At 33.2% G+C, this 26,148-nt stretch overlaps 1 protein-coding gene across 4 annotated transcripts in view; it reads left to right on the top strand.

Moving 5' to 3' along the window:
* The window catches only part of Pkc53E (Protein C kinase 53E), a 104,869-nt gene that overhangs the window by 4,595 nt on the left and 74,126 nt on the right, over positions 1-26,148 (top strand). For all 4 annotated transcript variants that reach the window (XM_065356992.1, XM_065356990.1, XM_065356991.1 and 1 more), the window contains exon 2: positions 23,763-23,794. In XM_065356992.1, the coding sequence (XP_065213064.1) occupies positions 23,763-23,794 (32 nt within the window). The remainder of the gene's footprint in view (positions 1-23,762; positions 23,795-26,148) is intronic.

The raw sequence follows: 26,148 nt of genomic DNA, 5'->3' as shown, positions 1-26,148 counted from the left end.
GAAGGAGGGAAATCAATCGTTGGATAACAAGTGCCCTTCCCGTGGTCTCTTCTTTCTGGCTTACCATGATTATTATTGTTGTGGAAATGAGTGATTTTTTTTATCTGTTCGTGTGTAGGTGTACGAAAGGTACCAGATAATGTATCCTGATGGAAATTTCTACATTAATCTGATAACAAAAGTAACTTCCGGATCTGAATACAACAATTAACATGAAATCATATTTCATTTAAGCAGTGATCTAGCTAGTGAAAAATAGTAATCGTATTACGTAAAACTCGATAGTTTTGCCCGGTTTTCTAATGGAATGGATGGTAAATTTTTTCAATCTTATAATATCGCAAATGTTTTGATAAATTTTCAATTTTTCAGCTGAGGTGAACCTCTCAATCCTTTCTATGTACTTACTTACTTACCTACTACATTAAAAAAAAATATCTTAAAATTTCAAAAATAATGAAATGATTTGGCTGCAAATGCGATTGGAAGGGTGTGAAAGAGCTTGTCGCGCGTTTTTCGGTACCTACGACCGACCCTATACTGGAATGAGAAAAATGCCAATAAGCTCGGATGTAATTTCTGTAAATAACTCAGTCAACCCTGTGACGTCCTGTGAAATTTCATATGAAAGGGTTAAAAGATGTTCATTTTTTGGAATTCAAGATGGAGAAAAATGTTTGCTAAAAATTGAAATTTTTTAACCCCCATTAAATCTTGTCTTTTTTAGGTTGGAAAAAATTTTCATTTTGCATAAAATGTCAATTTTTTGTGTGGAAAGCAAAACCGTTTACTGCCCAACAACGCTGCTCTCCAAAATGAAAATTTTCTGTCAGAGAAATACATTTTTAGGTACCTCCTATTTACATAAACTCAACTTTCACTCGACAGCATTTTTTTTTCAAATTTCAAATTTTTGCTCCAATGCAATTTTATGGAACTTCTACAATCTGCAATTTCAAATTCGAAAACCAATACGATTTTTGTTAAAATTTTTATGCAAGTAAATTTTATTGCCGTGTAAAAATTATTTTTCGAAACATTTCGTATTTTTTTTCTTGAAAAAAAGTTTCAATATAAAAAGTATTTTTTGTGAATAGTTAAGTGCGTGTTATTAATGACTTGAAACCTCGCCGGTTTTTCGTATAAGGATTGAATCGGTAAGAACAGAAAAGGGCTAAGTCCATTTTCGCATATTTCAGGAATAACAAAAAATAATTGATTTATTCGAAAATCTAAAATTTTTGGTAAACATGCTTAAGGTCATTGAAAGAGAACCCCAAGACACAATTTTTAGCATAGTTTTGAAAAAAAATATTCACGTGCGCCCGCGCTGTTGCTGCCTAAACAAATGGGACTTAGACCCTTTCTGCACTCAATCGCCAAAATTTCTCTTGAAATTGCTCGGGGCACGAATGGGGCTTGATTCTACATCTAAGTACATCATTTAGACTGCTATCTCGTTTAAATTGACCAAAAACCCCTTGAGGTGTAAAACTTTTTGCCCAAGTTGCTAATTTTTTCGTCTTTTTTCAGTAATACAGAGATGAACTTGAATTTCAAAAAATTGTCTTCTCGAAAATGTTTCTTATTTTTCAAGGAATTCAAAAAATTTAACAAAAACGGTCATCAATGCAGATCCGCCCTTTTTCTGCGCCCAAATACCACTTTCCCGGCAGTTTTGCGAAAATCTGACATCACCAGTCGATCCGCCGTATAACAAAACCCACATATCCGTGAAAAAAAAATTCCGAAATTGTGACTTGGTCCCTTTCTGTTCTCACCGATTCAATTATTGTCGCAGTTATTTTCTTATTTGAGGTATGGTTAACTTTTTTAAATTGTTCAAAGTTTTTTTGCCCATGCAAAAAAAAAACGAAAAACAAAAATAGAAAACGTGCCTGAATTTGGTAACCAGTCTACCTATAGTGCGAGCATTGAGCGATTTCACGAATTCATCGTATAAACATACTACACATACCTACCTAAAGCTCATTCATGAGGGCATCAAAAAAATACTCGGTAATGGGCTGTTATTCCATTTTTGTGGTAATTTAGGTCATTGTAAACATTCTGCGAAAATATTCCACTCGCCACCGAATAGGTTTTGGGGTGGTAATACGCGAGTAAGAAGCGCACGAGGCGAACTAGATTGTAGATATTTTTGAACTTTTGCGCAAGATTTTTCGACGTTCTTGATGGTTTGAGCGTAGAAGAATTTTTAATTTTCGTAAAATCCAAAGTAGGTGGCTTAATTTACGAAAGAATGTAATGGAAATTAGCAGTGATGTAGAAAAGAGGGAAAGCACGCGCAAATATGAAAAAATTCGGGTTAGGAGATGAGGTGACGTGAAAATGTTAGGAAATAGTTATAGGTACTTTCGCACAAAACTGCAAAACTAACTGTAAAAATTCCTGCTCTTGATTTCACGAGGGGTTAGAAAAAAATGTACGTACATAGTTTGGCTTTTTATCTCACACGTAAGATGATTCATGTGTCTAATATAGTGCGTAATGTACATACATACGTACATACACATACCTACACTATCACTATACATACAAATATGTGTGGTGAAATGAAGTAAATTACGTGCATATTGTGTAGGTAGAAAAGGAGTGAGTAAAACGATAGTTTACTGAGTTACTCTTACTCGTTCCTGTGTCGTTTATTATTCGTGTCGATACATACCTTTACCTTCGTTTAAGATGCCCCTATTCGGCAGGAGCTGGTGCGTGGATATCAATTCTAATGAAAATAATTGTTATCATCGTGATTATGGATTGACGATGAAATTGCCCACATGTATAAATTTGTATTAATTTGTACGCTAATAAAGGCCAATTATTTCGCAGATTCAAAAATAATCTACGATTATTAGCAGTATTTATCATTTAAATTGGAGTATAGCATTTCATTAAAATGTGCTTTTAAATCGTTTCGACGAAATAAAGAACGATAAATTTTGCGATTTTGTTAAATACCATGTTAGAGCAAGGTAATGAAAAGTGGGTATTAATGAAATTTATACGTTAATATTATTACGGTGATAGATATGGAATATGGATATCACTTTCAGTAAGTGTGTGTGTGTGTGTCTGTGTTGTGTATGATCGTTTTCAACACCGCGACGCAGCTTTACACCTACATATTCGAGCAACTTTATAATACGCGTATACCTCTTTGATGAAGTTTTAAGTAGGTACGTTATATTATTTAGGTATACCTTCTACGAGTATAAGTACCTATATATATCGTAAAAAATTGATATTTTGTTGTTCGATCTTGTTGCTTCTCTTTAAGCTGTGATAGATTTCTATTTCTATCGCATTTTCCTGGGCTGTTTTGAGGTCTTTGAAGAACCAAGTATTCGATTAAGTTTCAAATTTCGGTTACTGAAGTGAACTGTATTACAAAATGAGTTTTATTGTCGATTCTTTGACATCCCCTCATTTTTCATATAAGTCGAGCCAGATTTTTTCCATATCAAGTTTACATTTTTTGTGTATTTTGAAATATACGAGTACATACATCTTCATTTTCCGACTTGGCATTGTGGAAAAAATCAAATGTAAAATTTCGTTCTCATTGGCAGTGATCACTGATCACTTCTGACCACTCTCTCATTGGTATAAATTGAATTCCTTCGACTTGAACGTGCCTTTCCTTAATCGCTTTTACCATTATCACTGTATTACGTAGTCTATTTTTGAAGTTTGTCTCACATATTATACATATCGTGAAATAGGAGCTTGTTCTCAAAAATATCATTGGTTTTGTTTTTCTGCGTCGTCGTGGAGAAAATATTTTTTTCCCTGCGTTTTTAAAAATTTTCAGTCGTTTTGAAAACAAAATTTACAATAGACTATACATTCTTCTCAATTTTGAAAAAATTGCTAGATTTAATGACGTGTAGAAATTCGTTGTCAATGGTTTTTTAGAGCAAAAGTATCTACTCGTATTTTGGGTTCAGTTTTCTAGAAAATTGTTTATTTTGATTTTTATTGAAATTGAAATTAAGGAGCGATATTCCAAAGTGCCCAAATCTACCCAAATAAAGTGTTAAACTCGTCTAAATAGCCAATTTACCAAATTAAAATGGAAATTTCAAAAAGTGGACATATGACGTTTTGGAATATCGCTCCTCAATTGTATAATGTGCGTGATTCTTCTCAAAGAATTGCAAAAATAAAGCATAAATGGAAAACACCAACCAGTGGTGATCGAAATGAAGTGAGGGTACAGTCAGTTGGTTTGCAAGAAGAAAAACAAAACAATACATCCCTTGTACTCACTAGAAATGTCCAACTTCTAGATGATTGCAGATAGACATGTTATGGGACTTCTCTTGAACAACCTAAAATTTTACCGAAACTTTCGGCTCCCTTTTTAAAAGCTCGATGTGTACAACTTCCAACTCGAAATATGCTTACATCAATACTAATATAATTGATAAATCGACGAGGCAGCTTTCTTCATGTGGAAACATTTTCTGTGCTTGTTATATGCCTGTTGTTCATATCCTCTCCGTCCTCCCATCTATCGAAAACAAATCATTGTAGGTACTGTGTTAAAGTCCATTTAAGTGCGATTTTCTGTAGGAATGAGGAATATGTCGGTAAATATTCTTTAAAATGGTCATGTATTAGTCATTGTTTAGACCAGTTGTTATAAGAATATGTACACAATATATTGATACCATTTTGTTCATATGTGACCAAAAAAGCCATGGTCCATTACCATATATGCGTACCTACATGTTATGTGGAGACAATAATTTAGCGCAAATAAGCATTCACCATGTGTTTTGATTTTCAAAGACAATGTTTTTAACTGTTTACGGTGCCATTAATCGACGAAATGGATCGAAACAGACGCTAGAAAATTGTAAGCAGAAATATTTTGCCACAATAGTCTGTGTGTAGTGCATAAAAACATTAAATTTCCATATTGTCCCTTCCATCCCGTACGGAATCGTTCATAATGTGTACTTACGTACGTATATGTAAAAAACAGAACCGTGTCTTCACTAGAGCGAAGATAATTTCAGCTTTTGCGTAATAAAGGTCAACATGTTGGATGCCATAAAAAAAATGAATCAATAATTTGATTTTCAAAAAACCAATTGTTTTAAAGCAAAATCCCATATTTGAATATTTTTATGCTCGTTGAAGTATTAAGGAATTATTATTCAATATTATCAGAATTACTGGATTCAATATACACTATACAGGTATAGGTAGGCAGGCACCTATCTTGTACATTGTATATATTTTTATTCTGAGATTATCGAATATGCAAGCTAAGCCTTTTCATGATATAACACATATTTCAATAAATAGGTAGAATTTTATTTGAAAATTTATGAATTTGCGTGTTTTTTTTTCAATTTGTGGTTTTGATTTTCAAGTTGGCTGATAATTCTTTGCATTCTGATTAAATTAACGGTGGGCCATCATTAATTTATACATAGGCATAGGCCTACGAAGAGTTTATATTCAGCTCATCTTCGATGCGCTTGAGAAAAAAAATCCATCAAATGGAAGTAACATAATTGAATTAAAAAATTACAGGACGATGTCGAATGTAAATCCATTTCGAACGTTAATGAAAGTGAATTTGTAAGGCTTCCAAATTATAATTCATCTTTCGTACCTCTTCGAAAAATTTTCTATACTCGAGCGTATTTCCTACTCATTGAATATAGGTAAAATTGCCAAAGTAGGTACCTAAATTTACTAGCTTTTAATTAATTTCTGATACGAGTATTATCAAGGAACCGGTATTTTTCCAAATGAATTGATTAAACGATAAAAATAACAACTTGACTAAGTCGGTAGAATAAAGTACAAGTATAATTCTGAATTCACATCATATAAAAATTTTCGAGCTGCGTTTTACTTTTCTTAACTTTATTATTACTTGAGCCTGTACTTTTATCTCGCAACGTTAATGCGATTTGAAAAATGCATAATTTTTTCCTGCCTTAACGAGAAAAGTAATTCGATATTTGTCCTGGTTTTGTATTTTATGGTTTTTTGTAATGAAAAAAATGCTTAGATAAGCTTTGTCCCTGTATCATTTTTTACGCTTGCTTCACATTGTATGACAATGTTCATTAAATCTTGAAACAAAAGGAGCTGCATGTTTTGAAAATGATTCGTTTTTCCGTAACCCCTGATGAAAAAAGCGTATTTATTCATCTCCTTTTTTTTGATTATTTCTTTTGTTTTCGGTGAAAAAGAATTCAGGTGTACTTAGTTATTAACAATGACAACTTTTCGTGTGCATATAATATCAGCAGAATGCTTGACTTTCCTTCTTATACCTATCGAAGGTGTTAAAATATCTGTTTGAGTTGAATATTTCAAGATTTTTGTGTTTTTCAAGTGTTTTCGTTTTCTTTTATTTGATAAAAGTAAAAAGTGCTGCTCTTATGTATATACTTATATACGTCATTGTTTAATGAAGAAAAATGTATGAAATTGCTATGAATTTATTGGTTGGAAGAAATGTTGTCAGAAAAATAATTTTTTTAAAAATTTGTAGACATTTTATTGATGGAAATCCTTATTTAATTGCCTATAGAAGTGGACAACTCTTTAACAACGAAAATTCCAGCTACTAATTTCAATTAGGTAATTTAATTTTTAGATGAGTTTTGTTTTTTCGTTTTGATTGCCAGTGAAATAAGAAGAAAAAAACGAAGGAAAAGATGTAGAAGTTTAAAAACAAGTCTCGATTTGATTGCTCATCTTTTATAAAAGTTTCTTTTGAATCCGCACTCTCAAATGGTTTCACAAAGTTTATGGTTCATTTATTTGAAATCGTTTCATTCCTAATTGAATTATGAGGAATGCGAATTGAACGATGCCTTACCTATACCTAAACCTACGAGTACATTATTTTGGGAATTTTTTTGTTATGATAGTGGATTGGAGAGGAAAGCTGTGCTAAAAGTTCCTGCAAAGCGAAGGTTTTTAAGGTTTCTAACAGTCGGCAAATGTGCCTAAAGGGTAAGGGTGATTTTGTTCACTACGAGTAATGAAATAGCACTATATCGAACCAACGATATGTTGTAAAATGTGTCAAAAAGTTGAACCGAAGTGTCGGCTCTGAAAAAAATTACTTTCCAACGTTGATTTGAAAATAAATTTTATTAGAAAAAGTATACCATTGCTAAAAGAAGTACACATCTAAGTATTTTAAAAGAATTTTCCGACGCTGTGCCACATCGTAATATTTGCTTCGTTTTTTATTTTATATGTCATTTGGTTTTCAACTTGTTGCCAATAGGAATGCGAAAAAGGTAGGTATGTATCAACATGGTATCATGAGTACCTATGAATGACATTTTTCTGTGAGCTGCGTTGTATTGAAATTAACCGCGAAATAAATAGCCATCAATATTTTTTATAAAATACAAAAAATAGCACGTGCAAATCATGTGCAAATTGTGGATCGTTAATTAAATTTTGCTAAAACAAAAGAGCCGAGTAGGTTCGTAGATGAGATGATACATATTATTACGCCAATATAATATAAAGTATACATATGTACAAGTATGCGTTTGAAAAACGCCTATACAAATGAATTCCTCGCAAGTTTTAAGCTTGGTGTGGTTAACATTTCAAGTTACAAAGATTCAATTAATTATACCTCGATGAAATTTATTCATTGTAGTGGCGAATTTTACGATCACTAGAAGGAATTTCGTTTCCAAACTTTTATCGTATTCGTGCATTTGTTACTCAGTGTATTTTCTTTTCAACCCTGTTAAGTAATCTATAGGTACCTGTTTTTTTTCTTCTTGTGGTGATTAATGAGAATCACTGCTTTCTAAAAGTTTCTTATATTTTTCATTAACGATGGTAATAATCGAGTGAAGTTTGTTATTTTATCGAAAAAACTTTGCGTATACAAACATATTATCTTTAAATAATTAAAATCACCAAATTAAAAAAAAAAAATTTCCGTGGTTCTTTCTTGTAACTAGGTACCTTTTTGAAAATTTGCATCGCGCCTTTATTTAGCTCTTTTCTCATGCTTTGGTCTTTTCCTTTCTCAATTTTAGCTCAAGAAGCCATTTAAAGGCGACGCTTTGGCAACGTGCACCTAAATATGGCGATTGGTGATGTACCTATTTATTTAGCTTGTACGAAAATGTTATTCAAAAGTTTTTATCGAAGTATTTAAGAAAATCAGGCGATTTGAGCGCCAATTCAAGTTTTGTAGGTAGAAACTGCAGGTTTTGTGATAATTGTTCTGCGAATTAGGTAAATAGAAAATTTGTACGATTCTATTATTTTATCGAGTTTTCTTGCTACTCTATAAAAATTTTTTTGATTACACGCTAGGCTGATTTTTCAATGAATTAAATTGCTATATTCGGCACGATGTCAAAAAATTGCAAATATGTATTTAAGTAAGTCTACATAGCTAAATGATGAAATTTATTATGTACATTGTACATAGTACATACTTATTAAGCTAATTAATTTGAGATGATCGATGTTTAACAAAAATGGGCAGGAAAACAAACCACTCGCGAAATTTGCAATAATGAGATATCCATACAGACCCCAACTTTTTTACCTACGCTTTGAAAACGATTGTTATTTTTTCGATGAATTATAGTAATTTGTACCTTCTATTTCCTATCATAAGACTTGGAGATTTAGTTGCAACAGACGTCAAAAAGCTACACCATTTCACAAAAAGTAGGTGATCAGTAGTCACTAGTCACGCTATATAATAAACTTTTCAAAGTTATGAAAATCATTTTAATTAAAATAATTTCTATTCGAGTGGTTTTCTGGATTTTTTTTAGGAAGAAGTTTTTTAATTCGAGTAGGTAGTTAGTGACTTTTTTTTGTTTTATATACTCGTACTTACCTATTAGATCTAGGTACATATTGAGTACTTTAGAGTCAAAACCAGAATTCTCCAAATTTTTCAAAAATGAGGTTATGATCGTTTTGGGTACAGTTAGTAGGTACGCATCGATTGCCATTCTCCGTTTTTACCTATCTGACACAATGACGCAGTCAGGGGGGTCCAAAGTACCGGGTCCGAGCCAAATTCCGAAAAATGTCCAAAATTTTCAAAAATGAGATTATGGTTGTTTTGGGTACAGTTAGTAGGTACGCATCAGTTGCCATTCTACATTTTACCCCGTCCGATACCATGATGGTTAGGGGGTCCAAAATATCGGGTTCAAGTCAAACTTTGAAAAAAATACTTCAAAAAAATTTTTTTTTTCATTCCAGTCGACTGTAAACAACCTTGAGATACTTTCAACAGACTTGAATCTAGAACTATCCCTCATTTTATCATGCATTTTCATGTATTTTCGAAATTTTTTACAGACTTGGAGTCAAAACCAGAATTCTCCAAAATAGTATCATGAATTACTGCTATGGAATGACTTGAAAAATTTTTTTTTTTGGTCAATTTGATTGTTACCCGAAGCACTATATATAGGCGGGATCAGAAACCTGCTACTACTGATACCCACCTTCCATCAGTTTTTTGCGTTTTTCTCAAAATAGTGAAAAGTGGAGAATTCTGGGTTTGACTCTAAAGTACTCATAGCTGTAAACTTTTTGTTAGAAACGCAGTCCCTCTCCAGTCTCAAAAAAAATGTAATTATCAACAATTAACATACGCTCAATGGTTAGATTGTCCATAATTTATGCAGTACCAGACTGGCCATATTAATTGCAGAAAATTTCATTATAGAAATTGTACTTTTCATTTTCAATTCCAGTTCAACTTTGAATTTCAGTTTTGAATTCATATATTCATACGCAAGTTTTTTGGTGGTACGTTTTTTAATACACGTGAATGACTAATGAGTAATTATTATTTGTTGAAAACGAGTTCTCAAATATTACGAGTAAATATTTGAATAATGTGAGAATAGCTTTTTAAAAGTACCTACGCATGTGTCTTCAAGTGGAGGGTCATTAAGAAAAAGCTCGAAAAATAAGCTTCCTTTTTGCGAGGCAATTATTCAAAAACTTTTAAAAATTTTATAAATAATAAGTACCGTATATACATTTTTTTGGTTAAATGTTGAATGTAACATTGAATTAATGTTAAAATATGGAAATGTTTTTAGAATAGAGGTCAGTTCCATCTTGTGAATCGTAATTAATTTGGCTGTTTTTTTTTCATCCATTTTATATTACTTACATACATATAACTTTTTGTAAATATATCAGAGATTTTGAGCAGTTTTTCATCAACTTGTTCATAGAAAGTCAAAATGACTCAGTTAGGTATTCCTCATTTCTTATCATTAGTATGTGTGTTTTTTTAAATCAATTTTTTAATCAGAAGTTTCTTTCAGTGTTTATATTTTTATTGATTAAGAAAATCGATTCCAACGATCTTCTAAGAAATTTGAGTTCTTGTATTAAATAAATTTTTATTTACTAGTCCTATAAAAACATGAATGAAACTGAAATTATGATGCGTGAAATTTAAAGACATGGAATACAATCAGCTTATTGCTCAAAAGCTTAGTTTTCAAAATATTCGATTCAGATTCAGAAGATTAAAATTCAGCTCTGGCTTGACGCAAAAATATGTATGTGGAAAGCTAAGCTTCCTAGAGAACAAGAATCCATACATGAACTCAAGAAGGGTTGCCTATCTTACTGGTGAAGGAGGTCATCTGCGACGGTACGCCATGTATAACTGCATTTATTTTCTTTCTTTTTTAAAAACAAATTTCAAGAGAAAATTGATTTTGATCTGTAGAGTAAACATATATAAGTTTTCAGCGTTGCTGACATGACAATTCATTTGAAATTTATTAGGAATGAAAATGAAGGATGCATAAAAGCGGGGAGCAGGAGGGTGGGTTACCGTCCATTTTCCCAAATCCATCAAACCGAAAACTGAAATTCCGCTTGCCGAACACCCGAAAAATCTTTTCCCGGATCGATATACTCGAACATAATTTCCTCGAATGACAGATTTTTGACAACATATCTAAGAATTTTTATTCCAAAAGAAATCTGAAAATTTTTATTGCAGTCAAGATAAATTTATATCTTCAACATATTGGTCATACGAATGGTTGAGTGATCGTTCGTAAACGTCGCTGTAATTCTACACATTTTCGATGCGGGGCCACTCGTACTTTTCTTCCAAGACTGAGTTCAGCAATGGAGATTTCAGTGGCGGATTGTTTTTTTTGGAATTCCATCACCGCGGAATAAAAATCCGGGTGATCTCGTCCAATCACGAGACGGAAGCGGTTATGCTAATAACCTTCTAACGGATTATTTGTGCGGCGGCGGTTCTCAACAGTGGCTCCGAGCTGGTTCCAAATCGCGCGTTTTTAAAATCTAAGAACCGCTGAATAATGCAAAGTTGCTGGTCTTTGGAGCCTCTATCTTGCCTCAGCACATCGTTGCATTTTTACGTGAGAAAACATATGTAGGTATTTGTGCTTATTTTCCTCCTAAATTATCATGAAACGATATCATTATCAGGAAAGTGGCCCTGTAGATAAATAATGCGCACATATTCTACCAAAATATAAATATATTTGTTCCATAAATTCACACAGGTAGTCTTACATTTCTCGTACTTCGCTTTTTGAACGGTTGCCTTTCCCTTATTGCTTCGATACTTTTCGCCCTTAAAAATTGCATTATTACGCTGAATACCAATAACACTATTAGCGAGATTAATGTCGAATTTTTTGTTATTTATGTCAAAATCACTCTATTGCGAGAAAAAATTGAGAAAGAATTATCAAACTTGAGAACTTTATCAATAATTTCGAAAAATTCAAACTGAATGATGATTGTGCGGGAGTCATTTTATTGGGAATTTCGTGAATCATAGAGAGCAAAAATGCCACGTTTTATCTCGAATGTAGAAAAACGCATTTTATATAGGTATAATATTTCTCTCTTGTAAAGTCTGATGCATATATTCTCGCTTTGAAAATGAGGTTTTAAATCTGCGCTTGTTTGAAGTTCTTCTTAGTAAAGTTTAGCCAGGGGACCGGAACTTATAGTCAGATCGATGACGTACACTGCAGACTTCTTCACTCGACCATACCCAACAGTAAAAATTTGTGATTACACCGCGGCGCGGCGTTAAAAATTGTAATAATGCTGATAAGACGCGACGACGTATTGAATTTATCACACGATACAGTTTTAGAACTGTAATAATCGATAAATTTAAAATTTCATGCACTCGAGTAGTTTTACATGATTGATAAACGCGCGTTTGACGTCTTCACTTGTAGTAAATAGACTTTATATTGAGTATCACCATATAATTACCATTGAACGTAACGAATATATTGTTATATATGTATCATTGAAAATAGGGTCGATTTTGTTTTCATTTTTTCCCTTGTTATTCATTTGACTAATATCAACTTTTATGGGTGAATGTCACGTTATGGATAGGCATGGTTTCGACAATTACCTATGTCACAGATCAGCGTGTTAGTATGGTAAATGTGTAAGTTGTCACTTTGGGGATGATGATCGTTTTGCACTTTTTTAAAAATTGTATGTTATGGGGAAAAGATACCTCAGAAATTATGTCTAAATCTTAGACTCACTATCAGAGAAACGTGGTCAATATTTTCCCCTCTTTCCCGTCCTGACTTGATCTTCACGGTTTCTCATTTGGCTTCAACATGTTACCATATTTTCGAGAGTTGTTGAAAATTTATTTTGTTATAACGTAACGATGTCTTTGTATACGTAGAGATCTTGTCTCATGAAAAACAAAACCGATTGGCGTTAATTTTTGAATGCATAAAGACTCCTTTTTTTGGCGAGGGTTTGAAAAATTGCTTTTTTCGTGTTTCTTGCACGGTGTTATTATGTTAGTCGCGCCGTTCAGTGGGACACCCTGTGTATTCAAAATGTGACTGAACAAACACTCGAAATGCAGGCCTAATAGCTTAATCAATCTGCCTTAATTGCGCTGTCCACGCCATGCTACCATTTTTTAAAACCGTATTGTACTCGTACGTATCAATAATCATTACGAAGCATAAGTACCTATATACCTATACAGATCATAATGACGTCAAGTATAAGTGTACGTCTTTATCGCGACCACCAACTTAAATGGAGAAAATCCTGTAAAATTTACTGGTTAGGATCACACTTCGGTTACTTAATAAATAAAGAAAAGAAGCAACTTGTCTTCTATGTATTATTTGGTTGTTGTTTTAGTAACATAATAGAGCTTTTAAACAAACAAAACAAGACCGCTGGAAACAAAATATAAACAAACTTATACAATGGGCTCGTGTTGACTGTTGAACACGTATATGTTTTATGTTTGTTAACGCTGATACAATTTTCACATTATTTTTTTCTTTTTTAAATTTTTTTTTTCGTATTAGGTACATTGTGAAAATATGGGACAAAGAAGATTTCTCAATTGAATTTCCTTCTCTTGTAATTTCAGCAGAGAAAAAAACTTGAAAACTTGCACCATATCTGTATACGTTACAGGCTCGAAATCCTTTATAAATACGTATAAACTACCGTGTTCGTAGTGAAGAAGATCTTCTCTTCTCGTTGCTTGATTTTTTTCCTTTCGAAGACATATAAGAACATTGAGGATTAGGGGGAAAAAGGATAAAATCAACAATTCGTTTCGTAAACCTTTTTTTTTTCTCAGGCGTGACGATGAAAATTGTCTGTTATGGTAAACAGCTATACCTAATACCAAAAATCGAAATAAATAGAAAAATACGAGTACCTAGCAGCCCTGCGAGTGCCCATTTTATTGACCCAATGACGTGGTCAACGTATTGCTCGATTTTTTTTTCTCTTGAACTTGATAAATATTGTTGATATGGGAAGCTTGTAAGTGTTGATTTTGGAAATTGAACGAACAGAGTTTCAAAATTTCGAAAATGTGAATTTTTAAGATGGTATTGGTTTGGAGTGACCTTTGATGATGAATTGAAAATATAACGCGATAGTTCATCTTAAAAGTTGATTCAGTTGTAGGTATAATCACTTTTAGTTGATTTTCAAGAAAGGTCATTTTACAAAAGAGTATTTCTTGTTTACCTCAAAATTTGAGCTCGAATTGGTATTTGAATTTGAAGAAATTCACAATTTTTACATATTTAGCTTCTGAATAATTATTCCTTTTAAACATGCTGCTTCTTGAGCAAAATACCTACGTACAAAATATTCGCAATTGTTTTTTTGAGATCGTTTGATGATATGTACTTTACCAATGGGATATTTAACGTTCCTAATTTTTAAGATTATTTGCCATCTTTTCCAACATCTCGAAAGGTACAACTTTTCCAAAAGTTCATCTTAGCGTTGCTATTGATTTTTTTTTTATTAGGCTATCAAATATTTATTTGTGCATTACTCGAAAAAGGAACTCCATAAAAATTACTTTATCGATAGGCTTTCCATTGCATCATCTTGTACACTTCAGTTGAGCGAAAAAAATTTACGTACAGTGAAATTGAGATTTCTCCTTCTTTTCTGATCATATAAAATATGTATGTTTGCTGCTCCTGCTCGCAAAATATACAAATGAAACGTCTAATTTTCGTGAACTTTTGTAAAAGTATTACTCGTATATCTTCGAGTCTATTAAAAAAGTCTACTGTATTAACCCCCTATGTACAAGTACAAGTGAATTCATACTCAAAGCGTTCCACAAATTCCTGTTAGTATGGTTTCCTTTTTTCGTATGCGACATGTAACTGTCATTAGAGCGAGCTATTCGTCGTCGTATAAAGAAGTCAATTGTCGTATAGTTATGTTTTTCAGTTGAAATGAATGTTAGATACAGGGTGTTCGAAAACTACAAGTGTTAAAGGTCGTGAAATAAGTTGAAAAGTGGAATGAAATTCAAACATTTTCCATTGGGAATTACATTTTTTTTTTGTAAATAATACACTTTTTGAACCGATAATCAGACAAAAATGGTTGTTTAAAAAAATTTCATCTATTATGTAGGTACGATATTATCCTTGCTCATGGAGTCTCTGAAAACTTCGTATTAATGATATAATATCAAGCATGAGTGGTAAAGATTCTTCGGTGCTTTTTTGAAGTTTAAAAAAGTAGCGATCTCCAAGAATCAAGAAAATTTAGAATATTTGATTTTGATATCATTTTTCATGATGGACTAGACAGATAGTCTCGAATTTATCGAAACATGCAGCCTGCAAGTGTATCGTTCAAGTTGAAGGGGCACAAAAATGTAAATTTCTCTGATAAGGGTCGCGTATCATCGGTCAATTTGGAATTTCTTCGTTCAAAATCTCGAATGACGGAAACTTTGAAGACGCTGAGAAAATGCTCTTCATACGATAGAGAAAAAGGTCGTATTACCAATGGCAAATTTTTTATTTTAAAGAACTCGAGTGCACTTTGAATTTACTTCACTGCGTAGTGCGTATATTATGAAAATTTTAATAATCAGTATTAGTATTGTTAACTACTTCAAATTGGTGAAAAGGTCATCCATAATTGAATATGACTTTTGTTTTGTACTCACCTCCCTGTGGTACTCGTACCTACAGAAGAGGACTTTCCACTTTCGTGCAGCTTATTTTTATTTATTTAAAATGAGCAGTTTTGTCGTAAAATTTTTTCATTTGTCTTCGAAGTTGCGCAAGACTTTATTTTTTTTTAATGCTGAAATTTTGTATTTTACGTCGAGCTATATTTTCAAATAGAATTGCTTTTAGTATCTTGTTAGGCAGTTATATCTAGATCCAAGGTACATACAGCAGACATTTGCACAAAGAAACATGTACCTACGTAATATTTATCTGAACCATTTTTTTTTTTTTTTTCATGAAGAAGTTGAGCATCTGTCTGCCAAAAGTACATAATATAATAAACGATAAGTATGGGAAAAAAATTGAAATACGTCGTATTTACTCGGAAATACATCAAAAACGTGATCGACTTAAAACGAAAAGAAAGAAAAAATATGTATCGCTTCATGTCAATGAAAATTAGGTCATGTACCGTGTTTCGATAGAAAATAAGCTAAGAATTTAATGACATCAGCTGAAACATAAGTTGGTGAATTTTACCACAAAAAAGGTTTGACATAGGTACTTGAATGTTTGCAGAACTTTGTGAACATTTATAGGTAGCTTAGCTGCTGAAACCACTTACACGAGTAACTAGGGGGTGAGAAGGAATTGTAAAACGTAACACGTACTCCATTTCTGTGAAAATGTGTTTTTTACTTTAAAAATGTATGTAAATGAATGAAACCGAGCCTAACATATACTTTATACTCGTATCTGTATTAAGTACTTATATGCGGTTCGTAGGTTTTTTCCAAATGAGAAAAAGTAGACAAATTCGTTACATAAAGCTGATTCCATATTTTATGCTCTCAGTTTCATTCGTAAAAGATAAGTTACCTACTTATACTGGGTTTTTACGAGTGGTTCAGTGGGTAGCTTTTTAGTGAATGTGTAACGTACTAATGAGAGTGATTATAGTAAGCACTTATTGATTTTTATTGTGATATATTCGTGGTCCAACCAGCATCCCCTGTCAGAAAGTAAAATGTTCTTGATCATGGTTTCTGTACTAGACAGAAGTTATCGAGATTTTCAAGTTCAAAATTTTTAATGTAGGTGACAAAATGTTGAAAATAACATTCGTGAATTTTTTAATTCCTTTTTTTTCAGAATCCTTGCGCTCACTTCGCTCAATCTTTTGAATATTTTCTATGTATACGAGTATAAGACCTAAGATCCTAAGTTAATAAATTTTAGGAGTAGGTATTTAAGAAAGTGGATACAGTGATCCTCCTTTTCTGCAATTTTGGATTATGGAGTGTGAACGAAAAGAAGAGAGAATAAAAATTGAAAAATTACAAAAGTGAAAATAATTTCAAAAAAGTTTGAAATTTCAATTTTATTGCATTTAATACACATCTTGTGGAGCACTCAACTTGAAAGTAGGTGAGATTCTCAATAATGATGTACATATATAGGAATCATTGAATTGATCGAACTAATTAAAAATATGTAAAATCAACTGAATTCAACCATCATTCAATGAAACTGACCTCTATCAGTTTAAACAAATGAACATGTACAACTTACGTAATTCAGTAGGTTGCTCGTGTCTTCACGAGAGTAAACGTAAGCTTTCAAATTGAGCCTACGCTAGAAAAACAACGTTCGTGTTTAACGCGTCATCAGTGTTTCTATGGATAGAAAAAATATGTAATAAGGTGTTGGTAACATTGATTGGATGTCATGGTGCGCGTGTCGTTGGTAAATGTCTGATAGTGGAACATTTCACGTAATAAATCTTCAACCATTATCCTTAATGACTTCCATTGGCTACTTTCACCCTGAGCGGCGACGTTGATGGATGGTGGTTGTCTTGGTTTTTGGCATTTTCTTTGTCATCTCCTATCCTTAAATTTTATCCTATGACCTATACAATTATTATATAATTTCCTACTTCTAACTTGTCACCCTTGTTTCTATCAAGATGATCTTCTTGATCAACAGGAGTTGAAGAGCAGTTTATTTAGCAAGTAGGTAATTCAACTTGATTTTCTCGCGCGAACGACGTCGCAATATTTTCTGCCCATCTTCATCCGTATTTTCAATGTTCATTAAGGGTATTCTTTACCACGAGTTATCAGTTGTTTCAGCTCGAGAAAAATGCTCAACTTATGCACCTGATTACTCCGTGAATTTTTAACCGATTTCAATGGAGTTTGTTTTAATATGACGTTTATTCTTTTATCTAGCCGAGTACGTAGCGATTTTTCGAAATTATCAATTTTTTTTCTCAAAAAAAAGCTTTGAAAACACAGTAATTTGCGAGTAGCCAAGCAGGCAACTGAAGGCTTATATCAAAAATGTGGCGACGTACTCGGCTAGATCTCATTTTTTTGAACCATGCTGTGAAAAAATTTTTTTAAAAAACTTGAAACTTGCGGAGTAATCAGGTGTATAAGTTCTGTACTCTGATGGACGGGAGCGGGTGGCGGGACATGAGACATTCCAAGTAACAGTTCAGCCTAAAAAATATAGAGGGTGTGTGTGGGTGTTGGACGTTATGAAGAAGGGTAGTTTCGTTCTTCACAGATTTTGCGTATTTAAACCGTTTTAAACCGGTTTTACTTCTTCCGAGTTCTTCTGAGGTTACTGGTATTGGGTGTCGATTTAGTTTTCTAATTCAATAGGCAAGGCAAGGCGGCCGCCTAGAGTGGTAAATTTGATGATGGGAGGGGGTAAAATTTGAAGAAATTACAAAACTAACAAATTATGGAAAATTTTCTTTTTCAAAAATAAAAAATAGAAAAAAACGTTCCTTAATATCAACTCAATAGTCAACGTCGAGAAAAGTTGGAGTTTTTTTCCTATTGTCAAAATTTTGTTTTACTTCTCAAAGTATGAAATTTCAGAAGCTTGTTCTTGTTCAATTTTTCAAAAATAAGTATCAAATTTTGAAAAATAAGTAGACTTTTCTGATCGTCAAAAATGATGTTTTTACTTCTTGAATTATCAATTTTTAAAAGCTTAAGCTCTCAATTCACGTATTGGCCTGTTTGGTTTTCTTTTCAACAATACTCGAGTTTCACCCATGGAAATTTTTTTGAAACGTATGTCATGTACCTAGTGTACACCTACTTGGTAAAATTTCATTTTTTTTTCATCAATAAATTGAAATTATTTGAGTACTAGTTTCTAATATTAAGTATTTCAGTTTAATGACAAATTGGTTAAAATTGATACAAATTCGAGTTTATGAAATTGGCAATAATGATCGAAAAATTGACACAACTGAATTCCAAAGTATTCCCCCAGTTTCAGAAATTATATCTTTCGATGTTTTAAAATATTTGGGAAGAAACAATTTTCAAAATACTACGTAATTTACCCAAAACTAAGCAATTTTAGAATTTTTAACCACTCAGTAGAACTCTGAAAGAGCCGAAAGAGGTTTTGGATTTTGAGGACAATGACGACCTTGATCATTGATCGACGCCACGCAGAATCTCAAGTATACTATCTTTTAGAACTGGGGCAGTTCTTTTTGAAAAGAGGTGGAGGTAGTAGTAGAAGTAAAAAATCACAATGCATATTTTGAGAAATTTCCTCTCTCTGAGGAAAATTGGCACGTCTGAAAAGAACATTCAATTGCAATAAAACACGAAGCTGGCCGTATAAAAAGGACTTACATATTAGTTGGGGACCCGCATAAGGATCAATTGCACCCAGCAGCCTATCCTCCGGGACAACTTTTTTAAAAGAGGAGTCCTAAGGAACTGACAAAATTTCAAGTGCCTAAGTGCCTTTTTCGATTCTTGGTGAATTTTTGAAAATCAAAAGGCCAAAAATGAGGGGAAAAATTAAAATCTCGCCAAATTGATCTAGAAAGCTGACATTTTGAATGTACCCTATTTTTGACCTGCCAAATCGTTTGGAAACTGTTTCAGACCGTTTACGAGTAGTTCTGGAGCCTCCAGAAGATTTTTAAAACTTGAAATTCCCACAAAATTTCATGAAATGGTGTTGGAAAAACGAAATTCATTCTGCAAACTAATTTCAATATGCTACGAAGTCGACTGCAGGTGGATTTCAAGTCATTTTAGAGTCTCCAGCGACTTTTTGAAAGTTACTGGAGCCTACAGTATTGAAATTTTCACAAAAATTCATCAAATAGAGATGAAAAGCGGAAATTTACTCTGCAATCTAATTTTAGCACTCTTCGAAGACCACTTCAGGTGGGTTCAAGTCATTTTGGAGCCTCCTGAGACTTTTTGAAAATTATTCCTAGAGTCTCCAGCAGATTTTTGAAACTTGAAATTTCAATAAAATTTCATCAAATGGAGTTGGAAAACCGAAATTTATTATGCACAGTACAAGTGGCATTTTTAAAAAAATGGAAGTTTCAAAAAAGGCGCAGGAGAGGCTTCAAAATGACTTGAACCCACCTGAGTCCTGAAGTCGTCTTCGGAGAGTGCTAAAATTAGAGTGCAGAGTAAATTTCTGCTTTTCATCTCCATTTAATGAAATTTCGTGAAAATACAAAATTTCAAGTTTCAGAAATCTACTGGAGGCTCTAGTAACTTTCAAAAAGTCGCTGGAGACTCTAAAATGACTTGAAATCCACCTGCAGTCGACTTCATAGCGTATTGAAATTAGTTTTCAGAATGAATTTCGTCTTTCCAACTACATTTCATGACATTTTGTGAGAATTTCATTTCAAAAATCTTCTGGAGACTCCAGAACTACTCTAAACGGTCTGAAACAGTTTTCAATCGATTTGGAAGGTCAAAAATAGGGTATTTTCCAAAAGTCAGCCTTCTAGGTCTATTTGGTAAGATTTTAATTTTTTTTTTCTCGAAATGTTTTCAGAGGACTGCACAGTTTTGACAGTTTTGGTGATTTTCAATGGCACCTGTAACCTGTTGGTTTGAGCTATTTTGGTTTAGCACACTTCCATCAAAAATGCGACATCTTAGAACACGATCACTGACAAAAAATTGCCAAACTTTAGTGAAATTTTGAAAAATGTCTCTCATTATTCTCAAATTTTATCAATAAAATTCGCAAAAATGCAATAGGTCTTTATTACGTAACTTGAAACAAAATTTGAAAAACATGTGAAGCCCCTTGTCTTCTAAAAAAAATATTGACCCAAAAATTTAAAAAAAAAACATTTTGATCGTGTAGCATTTTTCACCCTCAAAAACGATGAAAAATGGAAAAAAATTTTCAATCAGAAAATTGGTTTTGCGGAAAATGTTTATGAAGTGGAACTTTTTTATCATTTTCTCATTCTCGAGAACAGTGTGAAAAGTCCCATCAGAATCACCCTCAAAAATTCAATATTTCGCATGAGTATGTCCTCTCTTCTTTTACTAATTTAGCTTACTGTAGTCTTTGCATCTAGTTATCTATATAACACTTGCGAGAAAAAAAAACAAACTGAGAGAAAAAGAAGTATAAAAATACCAACACAGCGGGGTGTAGGTATGGGTAGGTAGGGTGTATACAGTACGGTAATGTAAAAGGTCATTCTCGAATGTATCACACTAGACCCATACATACAACAAGAAGCTGTGACAGTTTAAAAAACTATGCAAGTATGGGGTGAAGAGGGTAGGTATTGTTAAAAGTGGGTTGCGTATGCACTATTGTCTGACTGTGAATGAATAGACAGAAGAAATGCACCTCTGCAGTTCGTGATTTTTGGTCGTTCGCGAAGTAAATCATCAAATGTAAACATATATGTTAAGGAAAAACTGGTATGCAACCAGAAACCGCACTTACTGATAAAGGTGTAAAGAATACCCTTAAGCAGCTTGTCTTGGACTTTCTTCATTTTCTTTATTACATCCTTTTATGGTAGCAAAGCATTAAAATTTTCACTATGAGCCGAAAAGTTTGGAAAATAAATTACGGATTTTCAAAATGATATATTTAAAAAATGAAAAACTTTTCGCCCTGGCGTCTTATTCCGAATCCCTTCAATTTACTCATTAAAGCTGCTATCGTGGAACTTTCACTAGGTACCTCTAGCTAGTACCTACCATACGTAGACTTTCTTGTTCCCGATGAATAATAAGCATTTTTTGTATATTCTTATATGCACAATTACCAACCTAATTGATATTTTTTAGCAAGGACCTGTCGTAGGTAGTTGGAAAATTTTACCTGGGTATGTTTTTACTTTTATTACCATTTCATTTAAGCGAATGAGCTGAAATTGAAAAAAACAAACTACATACATAGATGATTATTATACTTGTACATGTGCATCGTGTGCACGCATTGGTAAGCAACAAAGGCGAAAATATGGTTTTATGGCTGACGAATGATTACCATTAACGAACGTCAAACAGATGTACGTAGTGTAATTAAGAAAGTGCTTCAAAGATTAATCATAGCAAAAGTAATTATCGGGAGTATTTTAGCATTAGAACTTACCTACATAAATACTCGATCGATAATAATTACTATTTCACGACATCACCAATAAAATGATAATTTCTGCAAGTTGAATTTTCAATCGTTTTCTGGTTTTTATTTTATTTACTGGGGCGATTTGCCTGCGTTAAAATCCGCATCGATGAAAATTTTACATCGTGGAATTTGAAAAATAAAATAGAACTTTTTTTCTCAACTTGAGAAAAAGCTGCTTCAGGAAAAAGAAATTTTCCCACTCAATTTATGCGTAGGTAGGTAAGCAAGTAGGCAAGGAAACGAAAAAAGAGAACCGCTTTCGCGAAAAATGGTAATTTAACTGACAACATTAATCGTGAAATACTAACGTGCTGTGAAATTTTACTTTACGAATGTAAAAATGCTTCTCGTGCCCTTCTGTTTTGTTAAACTGTTATTTGCTATCACTCACAGAATCAACAATAAGAATACGACCGTGTTATCGCTTATCACCCCGAAAACAATATTGCGCACTTTTCGCTTGAAAATGGTCATGAAATATTTTAACACCATTCGACGAATTTAAGGGTGGAAAACTGTTCGAGTCTTATTTTTATTCCACGTGCGGTGAGTTTGTTGTGACAGTAACCTATTTTTATTCGAATCCGCTAGAAATATGTATCATGCATTTCATATTTGTTCATTCGTCGTCACCGACGACGTTCAATTTCCTTCGCTTAAAATACTCGTGTAAAGAATCGGAAAAATTTCCTTTGGGTGCTAAAAATAGAGGAAAAGTTGCCATAATTTTGACTTGAAAAATAGCAGTTCCATGAAACCTCCACCTGTTGACCTTCAGATATTTCTGGTATTGGTGCGAAAAGTGAAAAGTCCTGTAGTATTGCCTATTTTGAAAATTTTGAGTACATAATAGTTATGTAAATTTTATCATTAGGTATAAGACCAAAAAAACCTTTTTTTTTAAAAGTAGGTATGAGTTTTTAAAAAAAATTGATGTAATTGCAAAAAAGAAAGTGGTAGGGAGAAGAAATCATGATTTTCAAAGGTGTCAAATTATACGTAAGTATGTATAATTTTTGAAAAAAGGGTCCCATACGTTATTTGCATGTTCTTTTGAGAGAGTCTACCGAGCTTGAGAGAAATTTAAATTTGAAGTGTACAGTAGCTGGGGGTAGTTCATTTTTCAACTAAATTTTTTTTACAGCATAAATGGTCTACTGATGCCCATTATTACGTGCAAATGTGAATCAGTTGCTCAGTTCTAATTTTTCCATCTTGAAGAAATGATTACAAAATTGTCTTATTTCAAAGGAAAACCCGAATATTTTGAGAACTCCTGCATTAAGCAAAATGAACGGCCTAAAAGTGATCATATGCAAGTACCTACTACAGACGTCAACAGACCACCTGAACTGAAAAAACAATTGAAATAATTGAAAATTTTCCAAATTTTGAGAATTTTGAGCTCGAGCCGGGGGTGAGGGAGGAGAGTCAAACGTTTACCAAAAATTGACATTTTTCCTGCATCTTATTGAGGTTATTCGGTAATCATTTTAAAAAGTAGAATGGCGACCCAACCTTGTCCAGATTTTCCTTGGATATGCATCTATCAAATTATATTTCAAACTCAATCGTAAGAAAGACACGGCTCAACTTTTTTTAGAAGTACCTTGTTATGAAAATATATAACTTTTCTTTATAATTTCTATGTATATGATAACATCAATTTAGATAATATAGTTTTCTGTTAATTGTTTATACATATTTTTGGTAAGAAATGAATAGAAAATAATATTGAATTTTTATTTTTTGTTACAGGGGCTTTGGAAAACAAGGGTTTCAATGCCAAGGTAATTTTTATTTCTTTAACGATTCGTTTATTCGATCATATCTAATTTTGTTATCAAAATCTACCGTGAAATTAAAACATCAAGCTGAAATTTTACACCGTTTCCCTTTGTAATCATAAAAATCTTGAATAAGTCAAGCTGACGTTGAATTACGACATCATATTTTATTTTACGAGTTACCGTATTTCGTTTATTCATTGTTACAATGTTGAATTTTAAAAATTCACGTTTGGAAATCAAGAGAAAATAGTATAAACTTGGCTGGTTATCGCAAGTTGTGTGAGTTTCCCCAATGCAGGGTGTCCACAAGCCTGGAAACCCTGGAAAAGTCGGGGAATTAGGTCGGTCTGGAAAAGTTGGGGAATTTTGGAATTCACAGCATTTTTTACTCAAAAGTAAGTGAATTTTGTGAAAGGTTACTTCTAACAGATTTTCCCATTTCTCTTAATGAAAAAATTTACCTTCGCTTTGCTCAGGCAATTTTTTCGCTTTCATCAAAAATTTCCAAATTCCTAGAAAGTCTTGCTTTTTTGCAAACATCGTTGAAGTCTTGCATTTTATCAACTTATGAGTTATGAGAATCATTAAAAAATCTCGGTTTTTCGCAAATGTGCTTAAATATTTCGCTTTTTTGCTAAAAATGGCTAAGAAGCCTTGAAGTCTCGTTTTTTGTCAAAAATGGCAAAAAGTCTCGCTTTTTATTGTCAAGAACTTTTTTTTAATACGAAAAATTGCTTAATGTTTTGTTGTTTTTTTTTTCATCCGAAAACTCTCACTCTTTTCCAATGTACATAGTTCTAATGTGTCGTTTTTTCGCCAAAAATTGCCAAAAACCTTTTTCTTTTGCTGAGATTGCTAAAAGTACCGTAATATTTCGCCAGAAATCGCGAAAATTCTCAATTGAGGAGCGATATTCCAAAACGCCCTATGTCCATTTAAAAAAATTAATTTTTAGTCTGGTAAATTGGCTATTTAGGCGGGTTTAAAACTTTATTTGGGTGGATTTATGATGTTAGGAGTTTAGCTATACACTTCATCCATCAGGTACCGCTAAAAAAAATTCAATAAAAATGGACAAAGTGCGTTTTGGAACACTTTTTATTTTTAAAAACGCAATTCGAAAAAAATGCACTAAGGGCGTTTTGGAATATCGCTCCTCAATTGAGTTGTGGGGACGTTCTGGTGAATATTTGAACACCAATTTGCCAAAAACTCACATGGTGACTCTTTGGTGAATAAGTCACCAGAATCCACCAAGAAGTCACCGGGTGGCCAAAAGAATTTTCAAAAGTCCTGGGGACATTCTGGTGATTTCTTCAACAACAATTCGCCATAAAAAACTCAGAAACCCACTTGGCGACTTCTTGGTGAATCTGCCACCAGAAGTCACCAGACGATGACATTCGGGTTATTCTTTCACCAACAATTCGCCAAAATCGCTCTCTCACGAAGTGGCACCCAAAAAAGAAATTTCCATCATGTACAAATAAGGGCCATCCTATTGAGCACACAGCCGTGTTTGGAAAATGAAGGGCACAATTGTAGACCTATTAACGATATTTTTCGCTCATCGTCGTCGTAGTGGCTCCATGTCCTTTACAGGACATTGGAAATCGCATTTTGGTGGTACCCTAACAGGGTGAGGCGAATGCCTATGCCACAGCGATTATTCTGGGGAATCGACGTTGTTTTGAGCTTTCACGTAGTAGTTTCCCGTTGCTTTCTACGCTATCTACAAAGTAGCTCATACATCGCTAGCCGGATTTTTACAACCCTGAGTTCAGTAATCACTGCTACCTATAGTTGCTCAAACCAGTTACAGCTTTTTGATACCGGCAACAAATTACGTGCATTTCTGTTGCCTCTGCTGTTCTGGTACTCGGAGCTTAACGTGCAATAAAATGTTAGAAAAATTTGACACCCCCTCCCCACCTGATCGCATGTGAAATTCATTTTTGAAGGGTCTGGAAAATTGGAGAAATTGTTTTGGAAAACCTGAAAAAGTCAGGGAACATCATTTCCGAACAAGGGTGGACCACCCTGCAATGGTAACCATTTTATAATGGAAAATTAATTGAAAACTAGACAGCTGCGCTAAGCGCAGCTGCAACAGTGTGCTTCGCTTATTTTGTTACAAAAGTAAAACCCAATTTCGAAAAGAACAACGCAATTTTGATTTTGAAAGCACAACGCGAATTTGAAAAACAAAGCACAACGCGGTTTTGAAAAAACGCAATTGGGATTTCAAAAGCAGAACACAATTTTGATTCTGAAAGCACGATGCAATTTTTAAAAAAACACAACTTCCAAACAAAGCACAACACGATTTTGAAAAAAGAAGCACAATAAGATTT

Source organism: Planococcus citri, chromosome 3, assembly GCF_950023065.1.
Source record: "Planococcus citri chromosome 3, ihPlaCitr1.1, whole genome shotgun sequence".
Taxonomy (NCBI): Eukaryota; Metazoa; Arthropoda; class Insecta; order Hemiptera; family Pseudococcidae; genus Planococcus; species Planococcus citri.
This window is presented reverse-complemented; position numbering and strand designations above follow the sequence as displayed.